The 12,471-nt window shown below is 41.9% G+C and overlaps 1 protein-coding gene across 1 annotated transcript in view; it reads left to right on the top strand.

Annotated features, from left to right (window-relative positions):
* RBPJL (recombination signal binding protein for immunoglobulin kappa J region like) overlaps positions 1-12,471 on the top strand; it is a 43,893-nt gene that overhangs the window by 19,778 nt on the left and 11,644 nt on the right. The window contains exons 3-5 of the mRNA XM_082226190.1: positions 2,661-2,786; positions 7,770-7,840; positions 9,997-10,106. Coding sequence (XP_082082316.1) covers positions 2,661-2,786; positions 7,770-7,840; positions 9,997-10,106 — 307 coding nt within the window. The remainder of the gene's footprint in view (positions 1-2,660; positions 2,787-7,769; positions 7,841-9,996; positions 10,107-12,471) is intronic.

Below are 12,471 nucleotides of genomic sequence, written 5' to 3'. Positions count from 1 at the left end.
ATAATCAATGTCAGAAGGAACAAATAATTCCCTGTAATCCTAAACATATACCATGTGCCAGAAAGCCATTGCCCATGGTCTTTGAATGGACTTTGACGAATGTAAATTTAAACCAGATGATGGACGTTGGGTGGTCTCCAGTAGATTTGAAATCTGAAGATGGAACATGGAAATAGTTCAGCCAACAAAAATTTTAAGAACAATAGACCGTTGTGGTGTAAGAACAGGGTAGATGTGGTCCACTGGGCTGAGCATGCCAAGTGACTGGGCTTCCAAACTGCATTTCACAAGGTGGAACAAAGCAGAAAGAGACAAGAGTTTTACAGTGAGGCAAAGGTGGTGTGATAGAAGCACAAGGAATATAGGAAGCTTCACTCTACTGAGTCAGACCCATGGTCCATCTAGCCTAGTATTGCTTGCATAAGCTGCCAGTGACTGTCAAAGCTTTCAAGCATGAATTTTTCCCAGCCCTACCTGGAGATGCTGGGGATTGAACCTGGGACCTTGTGCATGCAAAGCAGATGCTCTACCAATGAGCTATGGCTCTTCCACTAATACAGCCTTCCCTATCCCTGTCTTATATAATCAACACTGCTTTCGCTGTGGTTATTTTACAGACCTTTAAGCCTGTGGCCCTCCAGATGTAAGTGAACTACAGTTCCCACCATTCCTGACAGGAGCTGATGGGAATTGGAGTTTAACAACATCTGGAGGGCTAGTTTCACCATCCCTGATTTAAGCTTTGAGGTAATTGTCAGTTTGTAGCTTTTACATTTCATTTCCCTCTAACCTTACTGTTTACAATGTACACACAGAGAGCTCTCTCTCTCTCTCTCTCTCTCTCTCTCTCTCTCTCTCTCTGTGTGTGTGTGTGTGTGTGTGTTTGTGATCTTAGAATAACACTTTATGCCACTCTTGTACACCAAAACCTATTCCACAATTGTTGTTGTTGTTTAGTCGTTTAGTTGTGTCCGACTCTTCGTGACCCCATGGACCGGAGCACGCCAGGCACTCCTGTCTTCCACTGCCTCCCACAGTTTGGTCAAACTCATGCTGGTAGCTTCGAGAACACTATCCAACCATCTCGTCCTCTGTCGTCCCCTTCTCCTTGTGCCCTCCATCTTTCCCAACATCAGGGTCTTTTCCAGGGAGTCTTCTCTTCTCATTTGCTCAAATCTAAGACGCTTTGTTTTCATAAAGCACGGGCTGTTTCTGAATTCTCTTCAGGTGCCGTACAGTTCTAGGAATGCAGCAAAGAGATAGAGCTAGGATCAAAGCTGTCATTACAGGAGCTAAGATGCTGGGTAATTTGCAAAACATACCAAAAAGAGTTCAGTCAATTTCTGTGTCCTTGCATAATTACCCAGCTGTTGGCCGTTTAGGCTCCTAAGCCCTATCAGATCAAAGTGCATGCTTATGAGTACTTGGAAGCAAGTCCCATTGTGTTCAGCAAGGTTTTCTCCCAGGTAAGCATCTATAGGATTGCAGTCTTGTTGCAGGCTTTCTTTTCCCTCCTTCCAGCAATGAACACACATGCATAAAATAGACAGGCAAAAGACACTTCAGTGCTTATAGCTCTGTACCAGAGCGATCTGCAACATGAAGTGTTTTTCCACCACCAGGCGTCCCAGTTCCTATATATATCAGCAGAAATGTGATCGATGTTGAGCTTCTACATAACCTGCTACCCTCAAATATACCCACCACACCACATCACGGCTGTCGGTTTTAAAATGCCATACCTGGGCAAATGCAATAGTTTTGCACAACACAAGTGGCATTTTCTTGGAAGGTATCTTGTGCTTTTGCAGTAAATCTCCTGGTATGGATTGTCCAGGAATCGAAAGGTTTCAGCTTCAAGGAGTAGAGAATTGTCAGCATGTTGTCAGTCCGGTTTATGTGAGGCCAAGCATCATTGTCAGCTTTGCTTGGGATAAAGCCTCACACTGACCCAAAGGACAGAAGTGGTTTATGAGGTAGTTGGAGGACTGGAAGTACATCACAGAGATAGGACAGTTAAGGAGAAGGAAGCCCAGAGGAAAAGATGGCTGAGAAAGGGAGTAGAAAACAGACAAGGAACCTGGAACCTGGGAAAAGGGCAGAGGAGACAGGGGACTGAGCAAAAAGAGAACAATAAGAGGAGATAACAAGCCAGTTGGCCGAAGCCTTCGGGTGGCTTAATAACATTGTTGGATGTTGCAAAAAACAGTGTTCTTTCCTGTTGGATTTATGTTTCCTTAACCAAAGTACATCCTTGGTAGATGAGCCATCTTAAAGGGATTCTCATTTAATAGAGTACAATTCAGCTATTATTCTTCTATTTTTGCCAAGTTATGTTATTCAACATGCAATAGGAGGTTTATATAACCACGTCTGGAATTTAAGGGCTGAATCAAAGAAATAATTTCTCCTGGGCTGTTGGTCACTATAAGAAATCATTGTGTTATACCACCTTGTTATTTCACACTATGGAAGTACTGTATACCTAAAGAAAGAGAGACAGGTATGTTGCTGAACGGCACAATATCACAGGCCAGTGGAGGAATCCAGTAATCAATGTGATACATGAGGCTGCTGATCATGTGTTCTGGCTTTTCAAATGATACACCTGAGCTCCCTTTACTTATACCTGTGGTTCTCCTCTGCTGCCTCCAATGTAGATCCAATCCAGAGAGAGCTGACCCTCTCCGAAATGGAGTGCGCAGGTACCTTCAGCTCCCATCTGACCGGACTGTGCTGATAGTCCATGCAAAAGTTGCTCAGAAATCGTATGGCAGTGAAAAGAGGTAGGAAATCAGCTTGAACTTCCTGTTAAAATCAGAATTTTAATGGGGCTCTCCATAGTAGAGAGACTAAACAGGTGCCATGTGTGTGCATATGTGCTCTACGTGAAATGAATTGTGTGTCTCATGGTGTTCCAGTAGTTTTTCAAGCACACCCAGCTCTGCTTCTAAGGTATTCAATTCCCTTTCTTAGGTCACATCCACACTATAACATATAAGGCAGTGGTGGCCAAACTTGGCCCTCCAGATGTTTTGGGACTACAAATTCCCATCATCCCTGACTACTGGTCCTGTTTGCTAGGGATGATGGGAGTTGTAGTCCAAAAACGGCTGGAGGGCCAAGTCTGGCCACCACTGATATAAGGCATGTGGCTTCGCCCAAAGAATCCTGAAAGTGGTAGTTTACCTCCTCATGGAGCTACAATTCCCATCACCTATAGCAAACTATAGTTCACAGGATTCTTTGGTGGAATCACCATTTCCAGGAAATGCATAGAGCCAGAATTCACTAGTGTTGCCAATGTATAACATTTGTGGTAGATTCCCCAACTCGTGTTCTTGCTTAATACTTACTACACTGTGTTGTTGAAACCTGAATTGTTTCCACTAGCAATAGAGGATAAATTATTGTTTTATATGACCTTTCATACACATCTGAAGGCAGCCCTGTTTCAAGAACCTTTTAATGTTTGAAGTTTTGTTTTGTTCCTTTATATTTTGTTGGAAACCACGCAGAGTGGCTGGGGTAATTCAGTCAGATAGGTGGGGTACAAGAAATAAACCATCATTATTATGAATTATTGCTATTATTACTATGTTTTGAATTTTAATGCAAAAATCCCTAATTTGTACCTCCAGTAACAATACATAAACTGAAACACAGCTATCCTTCAAAAGAACTGGCCATAAACTTGTTAGGCTAAAGTCTAAATGAGTCAGATGGGACCCCATTCTGTAATTTACATCCTCAAAAAATACTATTATGGCATCAGAGTATAAAACCACCCATTCTGAAGAAGCATTCATCACACTGATACCTAAAGTGGAAACTGAAAAGACTCAACTTAAGAACTACCGTCCCATCTCACTCCTAAACGTGGATTACAAAATATTTGCAGACATTTTGGCAAATAGATTTAAAAAAGTATTAAATGAAGTAATCCATAAGGACCAAGCTGGCTTTCTCCCAGGTAGACATTTGTTTGATAACACTAGGAATATTATCGATATTCTGGAACTCTTACAAACAAATATTAACACTAAAGCAGTGTTAATTTTTATTGATGCGGAGAAGGCCTTTGACAACATTTCTTGGAAATTTATGAAGAAAAACTTGGAAGGGATGGGAGTGGGAAGGGGGTTTGAGAATGGAATAGAAGCAATCTATTCAGAACAAAAAGCTAAGTTGATAGTGAATAATGTGGTGACAGAAGAACTTCATATTGAAAAAGGAACACGTCAGGGGTGCCCCCTTTCCCCTTTATTGTTTATTTCAGTCCTGGAGGTTTTGCTGAACATGATAAGGAAGGATCGGCAGGTACAAGGAATATGGGTCGGAGCGAAACAATATAAACTGAAAGCATTTGCAGATGACTTGGTTCTAACATTACAGGAGCCAGAATCTAGTACAAAAAGAGTTTTGGAATTGATTCAGAAATTTGGTCGGGTGGCGGGTTTTAAGTTGAACAAACAAAAAACTAAGGTGTTAGGGAAAAATTTGACAGCTATTGAAACAGAGGGGTTTCAGAAGGAAACAGAACTAAACATTGTCAAAAAAGTGAAGTACCTGGGGGTCAATCTGTCTTCTAAGAACTTGAATTTATTTAAAGATAACTATGAGAAATGTTGGTCAGAAGTTAAAAAAGACCTAGAAATCTGGTCAAGATTGAAACTATCCTTGTTAGGCCGAATTGCAGCTATAAAAATGAACGTTTTGCCAAAAATGTTGTTTTTGTTTCAAGCCTTGCAGATTGTGGACAGAGTGGAATGTTTTGGAAAGTGGCAGAAGGACATCTCTAAGTTTGTCTGGCAGGGCAAAAAGCCCCGAATAAAGTTTAAAATACTAACTGATGCAAAGGAGAGAGGGGGGTTTGCCCTGCCAGACTTAAGGTTATATTATGAAGCTGCGGCCTTCTGCTGGATGAAAGATTGGATTCTATTAGAAAACACTGATGTCCTAGATCTGGAAGGCTTTAATAATTCGCTAGGTTGGCATGCGTATTTGTGGTATGACAAGGGAAAAACACACGGAATGTTTAAAAACCATATTGTCAGAAAAGCAATATATATGGTCTGGAAAAAATACAAAGACTTATTGGAAAGCAAAACTCCGAGGTGGATATCACCAATAGAGGCCAAGGCTCGGAAAAAACCCAATATGGAGGCCTCCTGGCCGAAATATTGGGAAATAATAGAAAACATTGGAGGTAATTGGAGGTTGCAGAGCTTTGAAAAACTAAAGGATAAGGTGCAAAATTGGTTACACTATGCCCAAATTAATGAGGTCTTTAAGCTAGACAAAAAAACAGGATTCCAGGTGGAAAAATCGAAACTTGAGACAGAGTTGTTAGAACCAAAGACCAAGTTATTATCGAGAATGTATAACTTGCTGCTTAAATGGAACACTCAGGATGAGACAGTTAAATCAGCTATGATAAAATGGGCTCAGGACATTGGTTATAATATCATGTCTGAAGACTGGGAGAGGTTATGGACCACCGGTATGAAGTTTACTGCATGTAATGCTCTGAAAGAAAATATTATGAAAATGGTATACAGGTGGTACATGACCCCGGTCAAGCTGGCTAAGATATACCATTTGTCCGATAATAAATGTTGGAAATGTAAGGAAGCTGAGGGGACATTCTTTCACCTTTGGTGGACTTGTCCAAGATTGAAGGCCTTCTGGGAAATGATCTATAACGAGTTAAAAAAGGTGTTTAAGTACACCTTCCCCAAGAAACCGGAGGCCTTCCTTCTGGGCATCGTCGGCCAGAAGGTGTTAAAGAAGGATAGAACTTTTTTCATGTATGCTACTACAGCAGCAAGAATCCTTATTGCTAAGCATTGGAAGACTCAAGATTTGCCCACACTGGAGGACTGGCAGACGCAATTGATGAACTACATGGAACTAGCCGAGATGACTGCAAGGATCCGAGATTTGGGAGAAGAAGTAATGGAGGAGGATTGGAAAAAATTTAAGGACTATCTGCAAAAGTATTATAAGTTATATGAATCTTAAGATGCCGCGTGACTTGGAATGTTAGCCCCAGCAATGAAAGTGGAGTATATATGAAATTGGATAATATTTATGAAAAAATCAAAGTTTAAATGGGTAAAAATGATAATGTGTTACATTTTTAGAATAAGTGGAAAATAAGAGATTTAAACTTAAACTGCAGTTGAAAGTACAAAGAAACACATGAAACAAGGTTATAATTTGCTGATAATTTTATTGTCAAGAATGCATTATGGGGGAGATGTGGGGAAGTCCGATAGAAATTCGAAATAAGTTGTTGAAATGGTTGTGATTTTTTGTCTTTTCTTTCTTTCTATTTTCTATGTTCTTTCTCTTTTTCTGTTCTATCTGCAATTTGGAAAAAATGCAATAAAAATTATTATTATAAAAAAAAAAAATAAAACCACCCATTCTGGTGTGTTTTATTACCAACATTTTTATGCACTACCAGTGCAGCATGAATCCTAGCCATTCACGTGAGTTTAAAGACAGCGGAAACCCAAATAAAACACAGGAAAACACGTTTCCAAACCTTTGGACCTCAATTTATTTGTGTTGGTCTAAGGATCTCGCTGTGAATGTAAACTCTGTTCCCAGCCTGTGAAACTTCCACATTCCAGGCTGAGACAGTCACAGGGACAAGTCCTCCCTCTGCTCAAGGAGAAGTGAAGAAACGAGAGCTTTCCCCTCTATATAATCACCACCACCTTCCACGGTAGGGGGGCATGTTGAGCTTTCTGTTCCTCTGATAGATGTGGCTGCTCCATGTTGATGTCTGGAGCCCAGATCATAACAAGAGACCCCTGTGCCTGTTCAGCACTATGGAAAGTAATTTGGTAAAAACATGAACAATGAGAACAATTCCGTATGTTGGAAACAAAAACAATTCCATATACAATGTAATGACCAGGCTATCCTGCGAATGTTATGGCTCATCAGGAATTGGAACATGTGTGTCCCAGATTGAACCATGACAGCTTAGTCATTTTCCCGTGCCACCGCTCTTTAATAGTGGTGATCATTTAGTTATCCAGAAGGTTGTAATAAGAATTCTGTGTGCATATTGTACACAAATCCTTGTACAATATACATAGCAATGCTATCTTGGTATTAAATCTTATATAAATTAATAAGAAAAAAAGATTTCTGAAAAGTTTTGTTTATAGGTGCCCCTTCATATTTTATTTTATTTAGTTTATTGATTTGATCTTTCAAATTAATGTCTTAGAGATATATCAAACATAAATCATAAAAACAAGATTCCAAGGAATCTCCTGGACTTCTATCCTCCTTTTGTCGACCCTATTATTAATAATTTCCTCCTGCATCTTTTATGATGATCCAGATCTTTTACATCTCCATTGTGTCCAGAATTCACCTACAAGTGATATTCCAATCCTACTAACAATTTTACCTGTTTAAACAGCCCCTTCATATTTTCTAACCTTGTGGATGTACTTAGGAAAGGGATTAATATATGGCTCTCTTTGTTTGCTTTTTTGTTGTTTTTCTTATCCCACCCCTGCCCCATTTTGTTGCTTAAAAAAAAAAAACCATTTCCACACTCGCCATTTTTTTCTGTGTGTTGCCTTGTACAAGCCTTCGCTGTATGTTTTTATAAAATAATGGTGATGTATTTTGTATCACAATTCTCCGGGGGGTGGGGGGAACCCACAACTCTTGTCAGAGAAGTGTTCTTAGCTTAATCATTTTCGCTACTGACAAAATACTTTTTCTTTTCTTCTCAGGTTTTTCTGCCCCCCGCCTTGCGTTTACCTGACTGGACCAGGCTGGAAGTTGAAGAAGGAAGACATGAAAGGTATTGCCCTGCTATCACATGTCATCTGAAGTCTTCTCCACTATTGCCATTAATTCTTCTCTGAGCGATAATGGACTTAGGAGACACTTGATGTTTCTTATATCACTATATTTCTATTTAAGTTATAGTAATTATTTTTACTTTTGCATCTACTGTATACATAAAAGTCACCATCATGGGCAAATTGTTGTTCTCTTTTTTGTTGATGTAGCTCCTCCCCACCCCCCACCCCCCAATGAATGACTAAGTGCCTACTTTACAATCAGTAGGTGCCCAGTTTGGATCTCACCTCTGCCCTGAACTCACTATGTGTCTTCGGCAAGCTCAGCCCCAGTTGCTTCCATCTGCAATAGTGTGTGTGTGTGTAATAATATTTACTCAAGTCACAGGGCTCTTGCAAAGATTGCAGCTAGATAACGCACATGGGGCACTTTGAATGTTGAAAAGCACTATATGCTCCATGCCACCCATTCTCAACTGAGCCACCACTAACGTTCTCTTGCCATGCAACCATGTTTTTCATCTGGAGCCATGATGAGTCCCTGCTGATACCTCCTTTCTTAGCCTAAGAGTACCCCTGCTCCTTTTGATCAGTCTTTGACATAGGACACCAAGGGGAATCAACAGGACATGTGTCTACTTAGGTCAAGGTTTACCTTGGCCTCTGCTTCCTAGTAGACTTGACAGATTATTGACTGCAGTGGCTACAGAGAAGCCCACCACCACCCAACTATCAGCCTGTAAAAACACCACAAAATATGGAGCAGTTGGGCTGCCAACTGCAGGAAATGTGTCCAGACCACAGGGAGAGTTTTACAGCTTCAGGATTTGCTGACACATCAAGGGGCAGAGAAAGGTGATAACACAAAAACCGGCATTGCTTTGAAAGGGGAGATCTGGGTCTGCATTTGAACATTAAAGGTAAAGGTAAAGGTACCCCTGCCCGAACGGGCCAGTCTTGACAGACTCTGGGGTTTGTGCGCCCATCTCACATCTATTGGCCGGGGGCCAGCGCTGTCCGCAGACACTTCCGGGTCACGTGGCCAGCGTGACAACGCTGCTCTGGCGAGCCAGAGCCGCACACGGAACGCCGTTTACCTTCCCGCTGGTAAGCGGTACCTATTTATCTACTTGCCCCCGGGGGTGCTTTCGAACTGCTAGGTGGGCAGGCGCTGGGACCGAGCAGCGGGAGCGCACCCCGCCGCGGGGATTCGAACCGCCGACCTTTTGATCGGCAAGCCCTAGGCGCTGAGGCTTTAGCCCACAGCGCCACCCGTTGAACATTATTTACCTGTTAATCCACTTTCCCTTCCTTCAAATTAGACCAGAGCAGTCCACACCTGCAGGTATTTGGAATTTGTGTATGTGAAGCAACTTCAGTCTTCCCTGTTCTTGCCTGCAGGATTTCTCTTTTGCGGTCGAATAATAGAATTATAATGCTTTCTAATTCTTGATTTGGTTATGTCAGTTAAGTATGAACAGGACATGCATCTTCGGGGGGGGGTGTTAATTTTTTAAAAAATCCCCGGGCAAGAAGTGTGCAAAGGCACCCAGCCAAGCAATTGTAAATGTGCTTGTGCAGTTTTCTGGGTTTGTGCAAATCAGAGGGATCAAAAGAAATATATATATCCCTATGCCCAGGAGCATACTGGAAATAGGCCAGTGCACAACCAGAAGAGAAATGAAAGCATAGGAGGAGGAGGAGCAGAAAGTGACTATTGAGGCACCCACTCAAAAGCACTGGGGGGCATCTGCGACCCCACATGGGCAGTTTGGAACCCCATTTTCCCCAATTTGTCAGATTTTTCCCATATCAGGCGAACCCGAATTTACAAGGGGGAAAGTAATGAGATTGGTGCTGTTTGAGGTTAATTTCTTGAACACTGTGCAAATTAAATGGGAACACAAACAGCTGCAAGCACACAGTAAACTCCAGTGTGAACAAGCCCTGCTATGCTGGAACATAGGAGCTCCTATGATCTCTTTTCAACACCCTCTTTTTAGATGGAGATAAAAACTGACCACAAAGAATTCTTTGAGAATATCAACAAGCATGTGAACAGGGTTGGTTTTGCATATCAGGTGTAGCTATGTTGCTACTTCCTAGAGGTCATCGTGAGATCTCTGCTTTACTTCCTTTCCTTTTCCTGCCAAAGATCCAACAGACTTCAGTTCCAAAGTATGTGGCTATATAGGACTCGATGGCACAAGCAGCAGCCACATGGAGACCCAGAAGCTAAACTTTGAGGAGCAGCTAGATTCCAAGGTAAGCAGCAAATTAAGGCTCAGTGATAGAACATCTGCATTGCACACAGAAGGCCTCAGGTCAATCTCCAACATCTGCAGGTAGGGCTGGGAAAGAGCCTTGTCTGAAACCCTGGAGAGCCCCTTGAGATCACTGTAAACACACCTGAGCTAGATGGACCAATGGCCTGAGCTAGATGGACCACATCTGATCTAGATCTGATTTACATCTGCTCTACATCTCATCTCAGCTAGATCTGAGCTAGATGGACCATCTGAACTAGAGAGACCAATGGTCTGACTCAGTCTAAGGCAGCTCCCTATATTCCTAAGGTGGATCTGTTCAGGGCAGCTATGATATGTATTGTTAACAAACTCAGCTCACGCCTAAAAAAAATAATGAGGATGATGGATCTCAAAACATAACAACAACAATGCTGTACTGTTTTTAATATTCAGTTGGAAGCCGCCCAGAGTGGCTGGGGAAACCCAGCCAGATGGGCGGGGTATAAATAATAAATTATTACTATTGTTATAATTTGTGCCTTGCATTGAACATATTTATGCTCATTCTTTTTTAAAACTGCTGCTGCTTTTTTTGCAAAGTGGGGATGCTGTTTCCTGATTTTTGCAGTGATTTGAGGCATGGCCCAGTCAAATTCATTGTTTTCAATGCGAGACTTCAGTTTATACTGAATTTAACCCACAAGAAACACTTGCTTAAATCTATTTGGCTTTAAGCCTGCTGTCCTATACAGTTACCTGAGAATAAGTCCCCTTGAACTCTGAGCTTACTTCTGAGTAGGTATGCATTAGATTGTGCCCTCTTTGCCATTCTTTTTCTCTGTTTGCTTTTACAGTATTTTACAGTGTTTTAAATGCTATAGTTTAGAGTGTAATCTTTTACGTCTCGCAAGGGCAATTACCGTATTTTTCGCTCTATAGGACACACTTTTTCCCCTCCAAAAATGAAGGGGAAATGTGTGTGCGTCCTATGGAGCGAATGCAGGCTTTCGCTGAAGCCTGGAGAGCGAGAGGGGTCACTGCGCACCGACCCCTCTCACTCCCCAGGCTTCAGGCAGCTATCCGCAAGCCTTCTGAGCATGGCGGGAGTTCCCGCCGGGCTCCGAAGGCTTGTGGATAGCAGACTCTTCTGGGGGCTGGGGTCGGGGTAAGCTCGGGCTTCCCCAGCCCCACAAGCTCCAGGAGCGGCAGCGAGGTTGCAGCTAAAAACGAAGCTAAAAACGAAGCCATCCCGCTTGCTGTCTTGGCTTCTTTGCTCTTTGGGGCTGGGGGGGATAATTTCCCCCCCTTTATTTCCCCTCCTAAAAACTAGGTGCACCCTATGGTCCAGTGCGTCCTATGGAGCGAAAAATACGGTACATATTAGAAATTGTTCCTTATCGACTGATCAGTGCCAAAACAATCCAAATGCAGCCTTGAGACATGCCGAGGAAAAAGATGTGGAGCATGGCTCGAGTTGTAGTGAGAGTTCAAACAAGTCGAAGCCTCATAAACAGTGACATTTTGCAAGAAAACAGAGCTCAAAGGGGATTGTTTGAGCCAAGGACTCAGGTACAGTCATCCAAATCCAGCAGGTGGTGTTATGTGTACAGCCATTCACAGGGTTCCACTGTGCACAGGGAGAAAGGCAAGGTCTATAACTTGTGTAACTTAGCAATATGTCATCATGATGGCCGATATGCATGAAAGGTATAGATTAGCAGGGATCAGAATCAGAATCATACAACCCAGCCAATGTGATCCTCACTGGGACTGCCAGTGAGTTAGAAGTTGAGTCTTTCCATCTACCATGCAATGGCAGTTAGAATCCATTTATTTGTTGTTTGTTTGTTTGTGTTTTATAAATTCTACTCCTTGGCCAGATAAGGCTCCCAGATCAGATTTTTTTTAAAAAAAACACACACACCCAACTCCCTGCCCTGATGCTTACAATTTTAAGAGGCAAGGCACAAAAGGAAAATGAACAGGAAGGGAGGAGGAAATAGACAAACTCCAGCTCAAGTTTTTAGTTGTAAGTTCTAATGACAAGCTGGGATGGAAAAGAGAGGGGACATCAAAAGTCACTGGTCTCTAATATAACAGCCCTGAATACCTTCCTTTTCCTTCCCTAATGCTGCCAGGTTGTTGGCAGTCTCATTGAACAGGCAAACTTTGTTGGTATTTTTTGGGTTTTTTAAAAGATTTTATTGGATTTTTACAGTTTTGTATTCAATCAAACAACACAATATAACATTTGTCATATAAAAGAAAAAGAACACACACACACCCATGACTTCCCTCAACTTCCCCTTCTGGTTCTTTAAATATTTACTACTTCTGCTTAATTATTACCTTATTTTTATAATATTATACCTTTATTTTCT

Source organism: Podarcis vaucheri (genome assembly GCF_965113315.1).
Source record: "Podarcis vaucheri genome assembly, chromosome: 6".
Taxonomy (NCBI): domain Eukaryota; kingdom Metazoa; phylum Chordata; class Lepidosauria; order Squamata; family Lacertidae; genus Podarcis; species Podarcis vaucheri.
This window is presented reverse-complemented; position numbering and strand designations above follow the sequence as displayed.